This window comes from Callithrix jacchus, chromosome 6, assembly GCF_049354715.1.
Source record: "Callithrix jacchus isolate 240 chromosome 6, calJac240_pri, whole genome shotgun sequence".
Taxonomy (NCBI): Eukaryota; Metazoa; Chordata; class Mammalia; order Primates; family Cebidae; genus Callithrix; species Callithrix jacchus.
The window spans coordinates 37,856,187-37,876,900 of NC_133507.1; the positions used below are offsets into that span (position 1 = coordinate 37,856,187).

At 32.7% G+C, this 20,714-nt stretch overlaps 1 protein-coding gene across 7 annotated transcripts in view; it reads right to left on the bottom strand.

Moving 5' to 3' along the window:
- The window catches only part of GLS (glutaminase), an 81,266-nt gene that overhangs the window by 16,360 nt on the left and 44,192 nt on the right, over positions 1–20,714 (bottom strand). For 6 of the 7 annotated variants that reach the window (XM_078327080.1, XM_035304223.3, XM_078327076.1 and 3 more), the window contains 5 exons: positions 18,950–19,016; positions 18,322–18,372; positions 15,394–15,570; positions 13,948–14,079; positions 12,578–12,670 (listed from right to left, as the gene is read on the bottom strand). In XM_078327080.1, coding sequence (XP_078183206.1) covers positions 12,578–12,670; positions 13,948–14,079; positions 15,394–15,570; positions 18,322–18,372; positions 18,950–19,016 — 520 coding nt within the window. Of the gene's footprint in view, positions 1–8,899; positions 11,522–12,577; positions 12,671–13,947; positions 14,080–15,393; positions 15,571–18,321; positions 18,373–18,949; positions 19,017–20,714 lie in introns of those variants that run through there. The other variant, XM_035304224.3, reaches the window with a different exon arrangement.

A 20,714-nucleotide genomic window follows, 5' to 3' on the forward strand; every position in this document is an offset into this window, starting at 1 on the left:
TACATTTCTGGAATGATAAAGTGCACATTTAAAAACAAGTACATAAAACGCAATAGCCAAAGAACCTAAAAGCGAAGATAAGACAGGAAGAGAAATTGGTCACCAAATATTTACACATACTAAAGAAAAAAATCAGGGCCATTGGAATCAAAATATTCTTACAAAGACACTATCTTGTGTAAATTAAAAATAAATAAATACAAACAAGGTCCCTGAAAAGAGATGGGATTTTCTTCCTGCTGTGAAACAAAGTCTAACAGTCATATAGGAAGAATTATGGTTTCAAATCAGTTTAAGGTCCTATTTCTCTTAGTGTGCCTCAAATCCTGCTACTATAACGAAGCCAGGCACAGTGACTTGAGTTTTCTAGTTGTTCCAACGCACAATACTAACATAATCTTTACTAATTGCTTTAATGTTAGAAGAGAAATCCCTCATTTTCATTGGTCTCCAGAGAGCCTTACTTAACTTTCAGTATTCTTCACAGTTCCACTGTGAAACATTCAACATGTGTGCTTTACGGACCATACACACAGAAAAGATGTATTAACAGTATGCTTCTCTAATGCTGTAACTTTTCAAAGCACTTTCATAGCCATTTGATTATTATTCAAGTTACATAGCAAGCTCCTCCAACATATAATACACAAAATTGCTGGAGAAAAGCATATTTTTAAGACATTAAAAAAATAAAGCAATTGTTCTAAAAAAATTTTAGTTAAAAAATCATGTAAATGGAAAGCCCTCATCTTACTAAATTCTCTATGCTTTCATACAGTTCAATGCTCCAAACTCCTTAAAATACTCTTTCCTTGACTCCTGATATTGCACCATGCTGGATTTTCTCTTCTCTGTCCACCTTCCCTAGTGGAAGCCTCTTCTACTCTATCTTACTTTTAAAATGAGGGTTTCTTGGAGTTCTGTCTTTGATCCACTTTATCACTTTATGCTATCGCTTTAAGCAATCTCACACACTACTCCAACTTTAAACACTACTTTTCATACTGACCACTCACAAAATTATAGCTCCAACTTACACTACCCTCCTAAGTTTTAGGCCTAAATCTGACTGCTTACTCAACATCACTACTTAGATAGCTCACGAATATCTCAAACACTACCTAGCCTCTGCACTACCTAGCCAATGATAGTTGGCTATCCATTATCCACTACCCACCCCTTCCGTACTAACAGAATCTCTATTTGTTAAAAGGTAGCAATGTGTCCAATTACAAGCACTTTCCCAGATTCCCTTGCAGTTAGTCTGGTCAGTGAGTGTTAGGTTGAGTTTCCTCTAAAGCTCCTTTCTTTAGATTTAGTTATCACTCTTTTCTCTTTTCTTCTCTCACTTTGCGCATATAGGTGAGACTGAAGATGGAGCAGCCACCCTGCAACTGTAAGATGACAGGCATGACTTCTAGACCAACACCCTAAGGCTTGTGTAACAGAAGTTTACCTTACTGATGGCACTAGTCCTGGTTGGTTTTCCCTGAGACTTCTTGTTATATTAGAAAAATGACCCCCATATGTTTAAAGCACTGTTAATAAACCTCCTGACACCCACAATCAAACAGATCCTTGTTACAATAGCCAAAATTAAACGAATTTCTTCCCATATTCCCAAGGTTTGCTTTTCTAGTGTTCACCATCTTAGTTAATGCAGCGGCTTTGGCCCTGTTGCTTATACTAAAAAACTTGTAATCAACAAGATATCTCCTTCTTTTTCACCCACCAAAAACTATCACCAAGTGTCACCAATCCTTTCTCTTAAACACATCTTTTATCCACCTACTTTTCTAGTCCAAGCCACCACACATCTCGAGTCCGTAACCTCAACTGTCTCTCTCTAATCCATTCTCCACAGAGCCGTATTTAAAAATCAAACAATTCTCTTGTCTTTTTAAAAGCCTTCAAAGTTTCACCGAACTTTTAATAAAGTCCAAAATTCTTACTATGGTGTATAAGATCTTTCACAAACATCTCCCAAACTGCATCCTGAGGACAACCTATAGCAGAAGCACCTGGGGTGCACATTGAAAATTTAGATTTTTGAATCAAACTGCAGGACTGGGCCCCAGGAAGTTAGCTGCATTTTAAAATTAAAACACTAACAATTCTGATGTACACTGAAATATGAGAAAGCCCACTCTACCTAATATGGTCCCATCTGTAAGAGTCATCCGTGGCCAATCTCCGTCCACCTCACCTCACTCCTTTCAGCAGATTTGCCGCCTTGCCCTTTCTCAAATGTGCTGAACTCGTTTCTGTTCTGAGGCCTTCAAGTCAGATTAGCCTATCAACACTATTTCATACTCTCTCTGACTTCTTCAAAACTTACATACTGTATTAGCTTCCAGTGAAAACCAACCACATTTAACCACACAGACAAAACAAGATCTTCTTATTGTACCCTCTCCTAGCATTCTTTACTTTACCATTTATTATCCTTATATTTGCTTAAATATTTTTTAAAGAAATGAAACATTAAAGATACAGCTAACCATGCTCTCTGCATTCATTCCCTTCCCTCCCAGCAGTAAGCTTTATCTAAAGATTGGTGTTCATGTTCTTAAAGTTTTATTAGTAACTACATTGTTTATTTGTGTCTCATAATGTGTTATAGATGTACAAAAATGGCAGCATATGGCATATACCATTTTGCAACTCATTTTATAACATTTAAAATGAATTAGATCTACATGCATCAGGATTAACAAATCACTTAGTACAATTTTAATTTTTAGTATTTATATCCCCTTTTAATTACAAACAAGTTGGTTCCTACTTGTCTCATTAACCACTGCATATCCTAAACACTTCACAGTTTCTGTCACATATTAGGCAAGAAATAAACATTAGTTGAATAAGAACCTATCAGTGAATAATAAAACACAGGAATAATGCTAAGGTTAATTTATATAGATCTGAACTGCTTGATCAAATTTAATTAGCTAAATATCTTGAACTAATTCTGTTTGTGTGCTGTTTGAACAAAAACTAGTGAAATGCCCTTTTTGGTTCTTACTTGGTAGAGAAAAAGACCTAAAGAAAAGAATTTTAAAGGTTGTACACTTTCATTTATATAGTGGGATCTAATCTTGGACATTGGTTGGGTACCAGAAATGAAGAGAAGAAAATAACACAAGAGGAGAACAAAATTCCTGCTACATAGAAGGTATTAAAAAAAAGTTTACTAAGTAAAACAAGGACTGAAAATATTGAGATGAAAACCTGGAAACCAGGAAGCCAGAAGAGTCCTGGACTCAGCCACTTTCTTACAGTCACACAAATGGGAAAGCAACTTCATAGAAGGAATGAGTTACCTGGTTACAATTTTACACTTATTACAAAAGCAATTCTAGAAGAAAAGTAGAGCACCTTAATTAAATGTAAAGTGGGTACGTTTACAATAAAACTGCTAACTTGCCAGAATAAGGGCATTCAGAAAGGTGGAAGTTATTTTTTTGGTTATCCTTTAACAGCTGAATTGTTTCTTCACAGTCCAGTAAAAAGAGACATTAGGCAGAAATATTTTATTGGTATGATTAAAGAGGATTAATAGTATTCATCACCATGGAATGTTAACAAAATCACTTGTCCTGTAATTTCATCAGATGTCAATGAAGTTTCATTGTGCAGAAGATGTAACATTTATACATCTCAATTCGAATACTTAAACAGTATTATTTAGTTCATTCTTTATTTACATTACAAATCTTGTGCATAGGCCTGGATCAAAGATGCATATACTTCAAGGATGTATGTAAAATAATAAAGAATAAGCTATATTATACTGAAGAAGAAAAGTTTGGACTTTTACATTTTGTGTGTGATTTTCTTTTCAACTTTTTAAAGAAAATAAAACTACAGTGGCAAATGTCAACATCAAAAGATTTGAAAATGAACATATCAAGCAATATAAAGATGCAGAATTGGAAACCCATTTCCTGAGTAACTTTGATATAATTTTTAAAATTACCTCATTTTGACCCAAAATAAATTATGATATGAAAGGATAAAAAATAGAATCCTTGAAATTTAGATAATATATTCTAAGTTTTTCAACTAAAATTTAATTTGGAATGACTGTGAGAATGAACAAAACAATAGAACTTAGGTGGAATTCAATTAATAATTTATGCCATGGTTTTAATATCATTAATCTCATTTAATAGCAGAAAGTCAAGCCTTAAGGATTAAGTTTTAAGCTGTCCCCTCAAAAGAATCTTTGTAAATTGCTCATGATGATTTGCGAAAGGCACATATAAAATAATGAAAATTAAAACGCTAATCTAGATCTAAAAAAAGTTCAACAGACTATCATAATTAAAATCTGAATTTTACAATGAAGTGGTTCAAATGTGAGTAGCTGTATTTGCGTAATTGACGCTAATATTTAAAATGGGTTTCTATTGAAACTGGGGGGAAAAGAGCTACTCAGGCAGTTTAAATTTTCAAAATTAAGAAACCAATACTATAATATTTTGAGAGCAACAATATTTAAGTTTTAACATTTTGTAAGTCAACAAAGTCTTTTAAAAAAATCAACTTATTTTAAGAACTCAATATACTTAGTCTTTCATAAATATTAAAATTCCAGAACGATGAAATGGAGATTGACACTGAAGACCATATGTACTATAGACAGATTAAATAAACAGACAACTTAGGAACCTTGTTTGGGGCCCACTCACAGATCCAAATGTCTAAAATAAACAAGGGAAATAGCTAGATATTTTGCATGTGTTTTGGAAAAGCAAACATGCAAAGAAACTTTCTTAAGAAACAATTTGTTTGGAACTTGAATAGTTTTATACTTATTTAAAATCTTTTTACTTACATATTTAATCTAACCTCAAAGAAATTTATTTTAAAAAGCCGGTGGTGCAACATTTATTTTTAGAGTTACATTTCTGCTACACTTTCTTTCAAAGGTTGCAGGGTAATGTTTTATTTTTAGAACTACTATATAATTTAAACATTCACTTCTAACTTTACTAGTTTTTAAATAACTGAGATGTAAGACTGCTTACTAGAAAAATACAATTAGTTTTAATAAATGCTGATGGTATCATCTGCCAAATAACTTATAGTCACATTAACTACTACCAATTATGCTTCTCTCGTTAAAAATAACCACAGACAGAAAGTCCATCCAAACAAAACACACAACAGACCAACCCCATCAAAAGAGAAAAAAAGTCTAAACATGCTAATAGAGAAAGCGAAGGGCTAGGAAACCCGGAAAAGGGGCTGATCCTGGAGTGAGTCTTAAAGATAACCTTTAAGATTACTTTCAAATTCAAATCTGTGATTCTAAAAAATATGTAAGGTTATGGTAAATAAAAGTATATCAAAAATCTAGAAAGGTTGAACTATGTTTTAAAAATAAAAGAAAACCTTCAACTATTTACAAAATATAAATTTAATTATAGCTCAGGATTCCAAATATGGGCAGAGGAGATTTTCATTATATAAACAAAAATCACCAGAAATGTAGTATGACAACAGAAATTTTAAAACTATTTCAGATAAGAATGTTTTCTTTCAGAGGAGATTGGGCACGTTCAGGGTGGTATGGCCATAGACAAGAATTTTTCTTTCAAAAGCTAAGCCTTCCAATAGATAATTTTAATCATCTGTGGTTTTATGGATTGAAAGTATTTCAGCAAGGTAAATACCTAATGGAAAAAATGCCATTATTTTTCATCATACTATGTATAAAGTCATCCTCACATATTGAAATATGGATTAAAAATAAATTGTTCTGGCCGGGTGCGGTGGCTCAAGCCTGTAATCCCAGCACTTTGGGAGGCCGAAGCGGGTGGATCACGAGGTCAACAGATTGGGACCATCCTAGTCAACATGGTGAAACCCCGTCTCTACTAAAAATACAAAAAATTAGCTGGGCATAGCGGCCCCTGCCTGTAATCCCAGCTCCTCAGGAGGCTGAGGCAGGAGAATTGCCTGAACCCAGGAGGTGGAGGTTGCGGTGAGCCGAGATGGTGCCATTGCACTCCAGCCTAGGTAACAAGAGCGAAACTCCGTCTCAAAACAAAAACAAACAAACAAACAAACAAACAAAAAATGTTCTTTGCCATTAAGATGTGGTCGATAATTTTTCTAAAAAAATTTCATAATTGGTAAGTGGGATTTAGAGTTAAAAGTATAGTAACAATGTTACAAATTAACTGACAGAAGCAGTTGGCACCAGCTTACCTGTTCTAATACTTGCCTTTTGAGGACAAGATCATAACTTTTTTTTTAAGCAATACATGATGGTTTTCAATAAGTTTTTTGTAATTTATTGTTGAATGAAATTTACAAAAACATACCACAGATTCTGCCAAAAGAGTAATGTAATGCAAGTGCTAATTAGTATCCTATTCATTTTGACTAAGGATTAATGGGTCAGGAAGCCATTATAAAAGTTTTTATAAAAATAGGTTTTAAATACATGGCATATTTTTAAAATCTCTATTAGCTACAATTTACAAAAATTACTAAAGTAGATGTACAATCTATACAATGGATATGGTAAACAAAGTCAACTTAAATTATCTTCCTTTCCTATGTTCACAAAATAGAAATAGAAATAGAAAACATTTTAAGACCACAGTAACAGAATCACATTGTTAAATAAGTATTTATGATTAGTCTACTTAACATAGTATTTTTAAAAATATACTTTTTCTATTACTATTTAAAAAGTTAACAACTCTAAGAAACATCACATTTTCCCCACTCTGTTTCATGTTGGATAAATTTTGCCTCAGACATTCTTATAGTAGTTTTCTAAATTTCTCAAAGTCATATGCATTTTATGGTATTCAGATTAATAAACTACTGGCTGGAGTTTGGGGTGTGACATAAAAGAACTTCCCCCAACCCAATTAAATTCCTTCCATTTCTAATTAAATTCCTTCCATTTCTAAGCAATGTAAAAAACAACGGTTTTAACTTAGTTACAATTTGAAAAAAAGAAAAATAGTTGAACTTGGATATACTTGAGTGCACGTTCATATATAATTTTGCCCTTGAACTATATGTCAGAGAAAAGACTGATGAAGGTAAAGGCCATTCTTAATAAATCTATGTGAAAGTCTGAGTGTATGATACATAGTAAGAATTTTCCACTTATGCTACATCTCCAAATCTGGTTTTGGTTTTATTACAGAATGCAAATATAACATTTAATATAAAATGGTAAAGAAGGAATAGAGAAGAAATCACACGTTAAGTACACTGATCATATATGTTTAAAAAATACTTTCTAGCATTTTCAAGACCATCTAGGAGAGAAACCAAAATTTTTACAAATGAATGGTAAATTGTGCACAGTGAACTAAATAAAACTCTTCCATAAACTGCTCAATACGAGAAGTGCATTACTTCTTTTAAGTCAAATACAATTTTAAAAATATAATCCTTCTTTATAATAAATTTTGGAAAGTGCTTTAAAGTCAAATTCCACATGAAACATAATATTCTTGGTTTCATTTTTCCAGAGTTCCCCCAATACTGTTAGTCACTCTCTTACCCTGGCAGTGCTGGTAGTGAATGGGAGTGGTAACAGAAACCACAAATTTTTAAAGTCAAACTGAAGAAGTATGTTATTCTTTTCAAATTCTAGGGAAGCAAAAATTTCAGGAGTTCTTTTGTGTCAAAACTTGGAATAGGAATAGATCAATGAATAATTTATACATAACACACAATATGAAAATAACTGCTCATCATTTTCAGAATATGAATGGGTAGATTAAGATACATAGATAAGAAAATGACACATATATGTGTGCACAAACATTCATATGCAACACATTATATGTAAGTTATAAGGATACAGGCTGACATATCAGTATATTTCAGCAGTTTTTTCCATATAAATATAGCCTATTAAATAAATATATACTGTCAGATCAAGATCACCAGGCATTTTAAGTCTCCTCTTTAAGTCTCCTCTCTGCTTCAAATGAAATTTTGAAAAAATCTTTAAAAGCAACTGATCACAAACTGTTACATCTATTGAATATGTCATTGTACTGAAACTCCTTATTAACTAATTCTGAAAGAAATTCATTTAAAATTCCCATAAATACAAAGTAATATAAACAACAGTATTTCCCCTTTCAAATAATTTTAAAACTTCTACAATATATTCAGAAAATCTCCAGAATATGAATGGCAGATTTAATTAAACAGAAAAATTTAAAGTACTATATTTGACTTAACAATACATGGAGTCTCTATAACTTATAATTTGGACTATGACGTGGAAATATACAAAATTCCTTCTCAAAATGTAATGCCCTCAGAAAGCAGTTAAGGTGAATTTCTCTATCACTGTCATTCTGTTTAATATAAATTCTGCCAAGCAGTTAAGGTGAATTTCTCTATCACTGTCATTCTGTTTAATATAAATTCTGCCAAGATTAACAGTTTTATTCTAAAGCAATATTATGATACTCTTCATTGATTTAGCAATGTTTTTCCTATTCTTTAGGCAACAACAGATAAAATGAGAGTTACATGGTGAATAACAATATTCCTCCTCAGAAAGTAGAAATAACCTACAAATAGGGTTGCATTTTTTTTAAGTTGGAAAAACAACCAAAAAAATTAGGGAAAGTTTTCATTCAAATACTTCTAGCATAACCAATAGGAAAAGTCCTCCTCCCACAAAAACCACTAATGCTACATTGCATTAAAAAAAAAAAAAAAAAATCAAATAAAGCCCTTTTGAGTATTTCTAGTTTACTTTGAGGCAGCTTCAGAATAGCAAACACCTTAATAGTATCTTCATAAAGAATAATTTTTTTCTAAGTTAAAATCCCAACTGTTTTTGTACTTAAAATGTAGAAGTTGCTTTCATAAAACAAAACAAAAAAAAACAATAAAATCAGCTTAAAATAAATTTATTGTACAATACAAAATGCAGGCATACTGGAAAATAAAGGTACATTATTAAATATACAAAGCAAATGAAAGAAAGCTAAACAACACAAATGTTTTAATCCAAACACTAAGATAAAATGCACAACATTTATGCTAAAAACAAAGTACTTCAGGAATAATATGCATTTCAAATGAAATGTTAATGATGCCAAAAAATAAAAAGTAAGAAAAAAGAAAATCAAATATGCTATATTGTAAATGCTTGAATATCAAGAATCAATAATGGCATAAAACATTAAACCCAATAATACTGGGTACTTTTAAGAACTTTGTTTAAAAAGGTGTTAAGAATACTGAAAGAATCAAAATATGTCCTTAAAACTGGCAAAGTTTTTTTCTTTTTTAAGTTTGAGGGCCTATTCACAATATCTTATCTCTTCTTCCATTTATAATTTTCTATAAAAATTTCTGGATGCTCATTCTTAATATTTTCTAGACATAGTCGCTTAGGTAACAGTATTTCATTTTTAAGTATGCATTTAAGCATTACCAACACAATAATAGTAAGTGCCACAAATTAACCTAATTTTGAAATCTATACAAATATGTACACGATAAATCTTCATTTTATAAAGTAAAACCAACTTCTGAACAGAATGGTAAAATGTAACAATTCAGAACATAGGGGAAACCATAATGCCTTTTTTCCAATTAAGGCATTCAATTGCCTAAACTACAAATGACCCTGGTGCAACTAACACAAATATACAACACAAATATGCAGTAAGGCCTTGAGAAGCATCCAGTTAGCATATGCATCTGAACATTCAAAGAACATTTAAGTAAGCATAAAACCCTCAGGAAAATGCTCTACAACTAATAATATAATTATTTAAATATATAAATTTAATACTTAAGTTAGCCCAAAAGGCTTTTGGCCAGCACCTCTGGGAAGGAACTTCTTTTCTTAATAACATAGTTCCCAAATTCAAGACATTATGATCAGGATTTTCTATATTTGTACTAGTAACTAAAATACCCAGTGAAATCTTTTTTTGCTACACTATATTCACTTTTACAGACTTTCCGTTACCACATACATACACCATCATGCTAAGAAACCACCAAGTTTTTCTTCTAATCCCCCACAAAAATAGTTTAAAAATGAATTGAAAAAAAACAAACAGGTTTCAACAAACTTGAAGCTATAGGGGAACTGTGGGGAAAACCAGAGAGGTATTCCCCTACGGAAGAAGGAAGAAGTGTGAATAGGTCCTACAGAATTTTACAATCACTTTGCCAAGACAACTTTAAACATCATGAATAATTATTTGAAATCAGGTTGTATAAAATCTATAGTTCTCTTAAAAACAAGTTTTGATTCTCAATATTGCATTTTTATTACCAGACAAAAGGATTCAGATCTAACATATTTTAGTAGCATACTTACTACCTGCAGACTAAATTCATTTCCCAAGTACTCTAAGAGTTCAAATAGAACAAACTTCATGAAAGGCTATAATTTATCACAAAAGAAATATTAGCAATTATAAAATTATTAGGATAATAAAATTTTAAAAGCTAAAAAACAAAATTTGCCATTCATATTTAAATATAACATAGAAAAAGTTATGTGGATAATATGAAAATAAAATTGTTTTGGTGAACAATTCACTTGAAGACACTCACTGTTTCTCCTTCTGAGTAACTAACCATTATAGCTTTTTATCAATGAAACATCATTATCTCATGTCTGAAATTCTTTGGCTGGAATGTTTTAGTAACATAAGACACTCCTGTATATAACAATTCTGACAGAAACAGAGGAGTTGCAAAATAGAAAAGGTAGGAGACATATTTTAAAGCGTTTGATAAAATTTTAAATAAATTTTTTAAAATGTAAAGCCAATCTATTACTAAAAGCGGCATAAATGTAAATGTAAGCTAATTTTATAATCCACTGCTATTTTAAATAAAGTAATTTGGGGTTCATTATTTTGTCCTTTTAGTTTTGCATTTAGCATAGAAGTACTTTCTATTGCCACTACAGACATCATGTCAGTTTCAAAAATGGAAAAGAAAAAACAAAATGCAACAAAACTTATGAGTTTAATGTGTGAATTTTAGAACTAAGAATTACGATTTTCTGTTACTATTATAAAATGGGATTATCTGACTACATAGTTAAAATTTTAATTACATCAAGAAAAATTTAAGAGAATTTTTCCTTTTTGTATTTTTTAAATTAAAGCAAATTTATTTACTTGTAAATACTTTTTCAAAGACCAACAAATTCACTTTTTAATGTATTATCTTTATACAAAGATTAAAAGGAAAAAAAAGCTTTATGGCTCCAGCACCAAAGGTTGAGAACAAAAAATACCTCAAATAAATATTTATAATTTGCAAAAAAAAAAAAAAAGCTAAAGATGTTTGAAAGATTGACTGAAGAAACATTCTGAAACTAGAACCCATTTCTTTAGCTTTTCTCTCCCAGACTTTCCATTCTATATACTACAGTTGTAGAGATGTCCTCATTTGACTCAGGTGACACTTTTTTCCATACTGTCTCTTTTAAAGCAAGTTCTTGTTGGAGACTTTCATAGTCCAATGGTCCAAAGGAATGCTAGTTGTTCAAGCAACATACATAATTTATTAGTGCACTTGAGTGAAGAAAGGTCCAAGCTATAAAATGGTATTTTTCAATGAACATTATTAAAATCTGTTAACATTTTAAACCACCACCTCTGACATTTTGCTCCATGTTATTCAGGTCGACTCATAGTATTCTGTTGGTTTTGCATAATTCTTACATAGTAACAGAAGTTAATTTAGTTTAGCGCTACAGAAAATGTACGTAAGAGGTATTAAAAATATTTTCTATTTACAAGTGCTTCATATTATCTTGAAGTCTAATTAGGTAATTTTGCTACAAACATTTTCAATATGGTATGCAAAGAAATTGAATGAAAATTCTCAACACAAGTCCCTTGGTACAGTGAAAAACTATATAGACCAAAAAAGTTAAGTCCTGTCTCTTAGTAATACTTCTAAAAAAGTAATATAAGTATAATAGTATGAAGCCAAATACACTGGTAACAAAATAGGACCGTAAGATTATTGGGAATATTGCTAACAGTCTGGAAAAAAAATTCATCTCAGTGGCTAATAAAACTTATTATGAGGCTTCACATGGTCTCCCAATAATATGATAATCCTTTTACATATCCATCTACACAGGAAGCAAGAAGTTAAAATGAACTTCAGTTTAGGACTCTGACAAATACTAAGAGTAAAGCAATACTTTCTTTTAAATTAGATTTATAGCATGTACCAATGGCTTTTTTTTTTTTTTTTTAGCAGAATCAATTTTTAAAATCTTACTTAAGATAGTGAAAAACAAGACGGGAAAACCCTGACACTAGGCTAACCAGTTTCGATTTAAATAATGAAACAGCAACATTTAAGTATCTATATCTATTAAGTATCTATTGAGCAATATTTAAGTATTTAATACTGGTGATTAAATACTGGATTAAAATGTCAGCAATTTGATTTCACTCATTTATGATTAGCAAAGACCTGAAGTCACTAACAAACTAAGATTTCACTTATACAAGCAAATCTCACTTTTTCTCTCTTAAAAATTTTACTTAATTATCTAAATAAAAATTTTGCTTACCCTTTGATCACCACCTTCTCTTCGAGGATCAAGTTTTTTTGCAAAGTGTCTCAAATTATCATAGTTATGGAAATTACACAGAGAAACAAGGTCCTATAAACAGTTACACAGAACAAGTATGAGCAACTGGCTATTCATTGTTATGTATATTCATATTTTAACAAACTATGCTTATATCATCCAGCTTAGAAATCATCACTGCATGCTAATAAAGCAATATAATGCATCAAGAAGATAACTACAATCAGAGTAAGATATGGATACAAGCTTTAAGAACATTGTTTACTAACATGATCCTAGAGCTCAGACAATCAAATTGTCTTAACTTTTATCTTCTACAAAATAGGGTTTATAGCCAGCCACATGAAAGAATTCTTCTATCAAATAAGCGTAAAGCAACATTAAAATGTAAATAAGTACTCTGGTACAATCTATTCCACTTTATATATAATCCAATGTCATACTCTAGTTTTTGTAAAAGACTGGAAAATAAAACAATTTTAATTGACTATGGTACTTAATATGAACTCTGGCCAGAAGCTCAAACATTAGCAGGAACTAGGTAACAACAAAATACCAAACTATCAAGAGCAGTAACACTTTAAAATTTTTTTAATTTTTAAAAAATTTTCAGTACTTATTTCCTCAAAAAAAATGTTTAAAGGTAGTCAATGGATAAAGGGATAAAGATATTCAACCATGCAGATTAAAGATACAATAAAATACAAACTCTTAAGATACATTGTCTTGGGCCAGGCGCAGTGGCTCAAGCCTGTAATCCCAGCACTTTGGGAGGCCGAGGTGGGTGAATCACAAGGTCAAGAGATTGAGACCATCCAGGTCAACATGGTGAAACCCCGTCTCTACTGAAAATACAAAAAATTAGCTGGGCATGGTGGCCCGTGCCTGTAATCCCAGCTACTCGGGGGGCTGAGGCAGGAGAATTGCCTGAACCCAGGAGGCGGAGGTTGCGGTGAGCCGAGATTGCGCCATTGCACTTCAGCCTGGGTAACAAGAGCGAAACTCCGTCTCAAAAAAAAAAAAAGGTACATTGTCTTTTAAATTACTTCTCTAACATCTTTTGTTGAGCTTTTAAAAATTGATACTAATTTTAAAAATTGATACTAATTATAACCAGGAAAATTAAAATATTAGCATCAAACAAATATAATTTTCTGTAGGAATAATTAAACGGTAGCTGTCTGACAGAGACAACTTGAAGCTCCTCTGTATTTCTATGGCTACTTAGTAACTGGCACTCTATATGTAGGCAGAGGACCAAGAGTTAATGAACTATGGAAAATGGGTTAAAAAAAGAATCAGTGAATGGCTCAACTTATATCATTATTTCATTAAGAAAATATGCTTACGTGACAAAAGTGAATTCCCTTAACACTGTTGCCCATCTTATCCAGAGGAGGAGACCAGCACATCATACCCATAACATTGGGGACAACTAAAAGAATGCCCCCAGCAACTCCAGATTTTGCAGGAAGTCCGACCTAAAAATAATTCAGTAAAATAAGTATTCAGGTAAACATTTTAAAATAAGAAATGTTATGTTCAACAACAGGGAAATCGGGGCTGAATATCCTGGCTCACTCCTGTAATTTCAGCACTTTGGGAGGCCAAGGCAGGCGGATCACAATTCCAACTCCAGGAGTTGGAGACTAGGCCGGGTAACACAGGGAGATCTCATCTCTACAAAAATACAAAAAATAACCAGACATGGAGGTGCGCACCAGTAGTCACAGCTACTCTGGAGGCTGAGGTGGGACGATCACATACCTCAGGAAGTCAAGGCTATAGTGAGCCATGACTGCACCACTACACTCCAGCCTGGGTGACAGAGTAAGATCCTGTCTCAAAAACAAAACAAAAAACAAACTGGGAAATTGGTTTAAAAATTAAAAATTATATATCCATAGAGTAGACATTAAAAACATAGGTACATTTTTATCAACATGTTTACAAATAAAGTTATAAGGCTGGGTCTGATGGTGCACATCTGTAATCCCAGCACTTTGGAAGGCTGAGGTGGGCAGATCACCCAAGGTCAGGAGTTTGAGACCACCCTGGTTAACATGGCAAAACCCTGTCTCCACAAAAAATACAAAAATTAGCCAAGTGCGGCGGCAGGTGCCGGTAATCCCAGCTACTTGAGGTCAGGAGTTCAAGACAAGCCTGGCCAACAGGTGGAACCCCACCTCTACTAAAAATACAAAAATTAGCTGGGCATGGTGGTGAGTGCCTGTAATCCCAGCTACTCAGGAGGCTGAGGCAGGAGAATTGCTTGAACCAGGACCTGGGAAGCAGAGGTTGCAGTGAGCTGAGACTGTGCCACTGCACTCCAACCTGGGCTACAGAGCGAGACTCCATCTCAAAAAATAGAAGAAAAAAAAAAAAAAAAGTCTCAAAAAATAGAAAAAAAAAAAATCTATGGCTGTAACCAAAGATGTGAAACATCACATCTTTGCAATCTTTCTGAACTTAAAGCATTCTTAAGATACATACTCATCTTAATGCTAGATATTAACAACTAAAAGTAAAGAAAGACTATACTAACCTTGTGCACTGGAATGCCTTAAAAGCAGAAGGAATGAGGTTCTATAAATTAAACTTCCAAGTCCTTAAAAACATTTGGTAGACTTTAGCTCTTATTCCTTACTAATCTTGTAACAAATTAACCTTGAAAACAATCCTCTCTCTCAAAAATTAATAGACAGCTTTAGAAGCAAAGTTCAAACTGCATTTTTAAAAGAACCAGTCCACACTAATTTCTTGCCAGAGAAAATTAAGATTAAACAATTACTTACATGGAAAGCAAACTGCCCTGAGAAGTCATACATGCCACAGGAATGCATCAAACTCAATGTATTTCGAACTGCTTCAGGGCTCAGTACTCTTTCACCAGAAATTGGGCAGAAACCACCATTAGCCAGCGTTGCAGCCATCACACTTGCTGATTCACAAGTCACTTCAATGGAGCACAGCTAACAAAAAGAAAAAGCAGAATTCTAAAAACTTTAGGTTCATATTTTTAATACTACTGTTTACTTCTAAGATAATCTATTTTACTTGGTATTTCATATAGATCTGAAATATTTCTTCCAAAGAGATTATTTTAATATAAACTTGATGACATTCTGAAGATTTTAATTGACCTAAGTTCTACCTCCTTTTAAAGTTTACCCTGATTTGGCCAAAGATATTCAGTCTTTTAATGGCAGAACTAGGCTAGGAATAGCCAGCCACTAAACACTAAGATTTGTTCTTATTCTATGTGATATTCAAATTTGCTTAAATATTAATACTTTCTGTGGGATACACAAGCATAATTACTTTTAACACAACAGAAAAAAAAAGAGCCATGAAACATTTTTAAGATAAAACACCATACATGATGATTATGATAGTGTCTACATGAGAAATCACCATTTTAGAAGAAAATGCTAAAGTGCCTGACACTTCACCAATAACAAAGCTCAGTATCCCCATTTATATGATAACAGGCAAAGGACAAAGGAGAAGAAAAAATATAAAGCAGATTTGTCTCAGATGCTCTGTAAGCCTAAACCAAAATGTTATCTTTTGGACCATTTATTAATATTTATATGATATTTACTATGGGTGTTAAATATACCCTTTAGAATAAAATTCGTGTATTTAAATACAATCAAAATAATGGAAATCCTTCCCCATACCGAACCCAAATTTCCCATAAAATGAAAATAATAAATTTTTCCAAATGGGATGAGATGGGGTCAAAAAAGAAAGAGGAAAGGAGAAGAATGGGTTTTCAACTTGTAAATTTTCCTCAGCCACACTTCAAGATCTACAAGAGGCAAAAGGGGTTTGGAAATAGCAAGGAGGAAAACTACAGTGAATTAGAACACTGTGTGTTTAACTTGACTAGATTGCTTATTTATATAAAAAAATCTCTTCCCTATTTCTCAAAAACAACAGAATAGACTTAGAATACTGCCCAGATAACAAAGACTTATGATAAGGTCGATTTAATCATGCAAGGCTTTCTGAATTCCAATAATCATTTTCTAATTTATACTTAATATTAATTGGAATTGTGTTTGTCATAGGGCAGCACACTCTTAATCTGCCAAAATACAGACTTGAATACTCTGCTGCTAACCTCAATGGTGGTTCAATTTGATGCAGTCCTTCTCCAAAACAGTCGATACCACTTCTACAGCTGTCTCTTGATTTTTGCCATCAAGTATAGAAATTTTACATTATAGTAGATTAGCAGCATCTAAGCTATAACAGCCAAATTTAAATATGTATTCTAAAGAAAAAGAAACTTATGGAAAAAATTCATAGAAACTAGGGAAAAAATAAAGGCTATTGGAGTTAAATGATATGACATAGTTTCAAAGGAATTTCACATGTCATCTCATGTTATCTTCAACATAATACAGCAAGGTAGGTTAGGCATATGCTACAGATAAGGAAACTAGGGATCAGTAGCTAAAATTAGGTCATATAGCTAATAAGTGGCTGGGCTAGAACTTACATTTTATATTGATGATCTGGATTCCCAATTTACGGTTTTTCACACTGGGCAGATGACTAGCTGCAACCTGGACATCTATTAAAATCTAACTCATTATCAACCTCTCTTATATACTCCCTAAGATTACTTAAAGATTAAAATTAAAGAACCTTTAAAAGTAAAGACAGGGAAATGTAAATGTGAACTAGAAATTGTCAATAATGTAGCCTACTACGTAGCTTCATGTTACGGTCCCATCAATAGCACCAACTGTGTTAAATATGTAAGAATAAATTGAACTGAAAATGTGGGTGAGAGAAGAGATCTCCCAGAAGGCTATTCTAAATTGAGTTCTATAGCACAGACCATTGTACAGCCTGTTCCCTCTCGCCCAACCTCACCCCCTGAATATTGAGGGCTACTCTAACTTAGAAAAAAGCCCAATATCTTACCCTGAAGAAATGAACTGGGACCAGATAAGCCAGAATAGAGTAGTAACAAAGAAATTACAAAAGATACCAGGTCAGCTAAGACATTCACACTTTTAAATGCTGAATAAGAGCTCTCTGATTAAAAAATTAATAATAATAGCTTTTCCTAAACAAAATGTAAAAGCTAAGAAAAATTTCGAGCTCAGTTTTTAACTAGGATTGCCAATTTCTGGGAGTGTACATTGTTTTTGGCAATTCTTAAATATGTTTTCAGACGAAAATTTCCCCATTACATTTTGAGGCAAGAATTTTTAGGCAACATAGACATGAGACTGCCTTTTATGAAGGCATTTTTGAAAGTCAACGGAAAATGTATTTTCTCACGGCCTAGAACCAAGATTTCTGAAACATCTGTATTTTGCATAATGTGACATATCCATTTATTTTATTATTTTTTTTTAGGTGAAGTCTCACTCCGTTGACAGACTGGAATGCAGTGGCGCAATCTTGGCTCACTGCAACCTCCACCTCCCGGGTTCAGGAGATTCTCCTGCCTCAGCCTCCCGAGTAGCTGGGATTACAGGTGCGTGCCACCACACCCAGCTTATTTTTGCATTTTTACAAAAACAGGGTGGTGTATTTTTACAAAGACAGGGTTTCACCATGTTGGCCAGGATGGTCTCAATCTACTGACCTTGTGATCCGCCCACCTCAGCTTCCCAAAGTGCTGGGATTACAGGCATGAGCCACCAAACCTAGCTGAAACATTCCATTTATACATACAATTTATATAATTAAATTACCTGGAAGTAGAAGTCTAATATACCAACCATGTCAGTGCCTTCTGGAAAACACTAAAAAAATAGAAAGGATATTAAAAATTCAGGCACACAGGAATGCGCCTAAGAAGAGAAATACAGGAAAATTAAATTTCAAATGTATACAAGTGTTTCATTTTAATTAATAAAATAGCATGTAACTTTTAAAAGAGTATAAACACAAAATAAAGAATAATAAAGCAAAATTAGATGGCATCATGTAAGTTTCTAGATACTAGTTTAACTGACAATAATAAAATAATTCATGACTTATAAATCAAGTTACTGGACCAGCCACTTAAAAAAAAAAATCAAGGGTAGTTAACACTAATCAGACATTATGCTTTTGAAAAAAATGGATGAAACCTCAAACAAAATTTACATTGATAAATAAAATTAGTCAAATATTTAAATACTGCCAGATACAAATCCATTTAATAATAACATTATTAACAATTTATTAACACTGACTGAAGAGCACTCTGCAAAAACTTCTGCACCTTAAATAGTAATAGGTAGTTGCTTAAAGGCTATTGTTGAATTCTTAGCATATATCTTCATGTATTCAATTAAATAAAAGAATAATTTGAAATAGAAACAAAAATTTAAAAACCTTCTTTTCTTTTAAGTAATATCCTATTGCAAAATTTCGATCTCCACTTTCTCTTTCAGACTGAAACCTGGAAGAAGAAAAGGAAACATTTGCTCTATGTACTTTCTGTAAAAGTCTGATTGTTCATAATTTCATTTGTATAGTAATGTACAGCATAAAGAACAATGAACTAAGATTCAGGACTATAGAGTTCCAATCAATTCTGTCAATAGGCTATTTGAGTAGCTTTGGACAAGTTTTTTAAATGATAATTCTTTCAATCTTCATTTTCTTGATTGTAAAATGACTAAAATGAACTCAGGCCCTTTCTAGTCTTTACACTTTGTAAACAAAAATGCTAACTTTAAAATTCTCAAATATTCTACCATTAAAATGTACTGAAAAACTGCAGAATCCTCTAGCTACCCAAAAGTACAATAACAGTCCATTTTAACTGACATAATCAGGGAACTTGACATAATTATGGAACTTTCACTGAGAGTTGGAAACACAAAATGGAACTTGTAGGACTCAATGGACTAACAGATTTCAGGGGGAAGACTAGGCACTGGCAAATTCTATGCAGCATGAACAATTATAAAAGTATAAAGACAGTGATCCACTGAAGAATGGCAAATATTCTGATATAACTGGGAAAAGCACATGGAGAAGAGTGGCAAAACATCAAACTGACAAAGGAGACTGGGACCAAATTATCAAAACCAATAGATGCCAAATAATGTAATAGCTCCTGACCATCCACAAAACAAAAGCCTGAGGGCTTTCAAACAAGTTACCTAATCAGATCTACATTTTAGAAAGATAACTCTGACATCAGTTTGGGAAAGGGGAAAAAGAAGTGATGACTGATCTATTAAGAGACTATTGTAATGAGAGTGACAAAAGCCTGAATTTAGGCAGCTGTGATAGGAATAAAAGGAGGGGTATGATCAAACATGCAAGCAGTTGGATAATTTTCTAACCTGATGAGAAAAAGGAGACACAGGGAGGGTAAAGACTGATATATAGCCTCAATTTCTAACATAACCTGAGAGGATAATAGTATTAGCTGACACAGGGATGGCTAGAGCAAAAAGCAGTTTGGAAAGAAAGAGAATTGAGTTTTGATTTAGACAGATTTAACTTGCAGTATATTTGAGAATTACCTACAAGTCTAAAAGGGCTGCTGATATTAGAGGAACTGTGGGTAAAGTTATACTACTGAGGTGGACAGCCCCTTCTAATTGTACATTTTAACATTTCAAATTCTTATCAATTTGCCATACTTTTTAAAAAAACATCAACATAGTTTAGATAAAGGACTAACTAGTCAGCAATTATCACAGTGCCTGACACATAGTTCTTCAACACTATCTCAGGTGCCTATGATCTGCCAGATAACAGGGATATAGAAATGAACTGGAAGATACAACATTCTATCTAAGGAGGGCAGAGTCTAATGGTGGTTATGGAGTAAAGAGGGACATGTAGTAAGCTGATAAAATATGGTAATAGAAGAGCACAGGAAAGAGGCAAGTTGAGATTCATAGAATACTTCCTGGAAAAGATATTTAAGCTGATGAATTAATTTTGGGAAGGTAGGCAACCTGAAAATGTTTACCCCTGAAATGTAAAGCAGGAAGTGCAAAATAAGAATAAAATAGTAGTATACATGCTAAAACCGCTTAATAATGTTACAATAATGCTTAAGTTAATAATGTTTCTAATTACAAGGAAGCAATCAGACAAATACAAAATGGGAAATATCCATTCAATGGACTGCTAC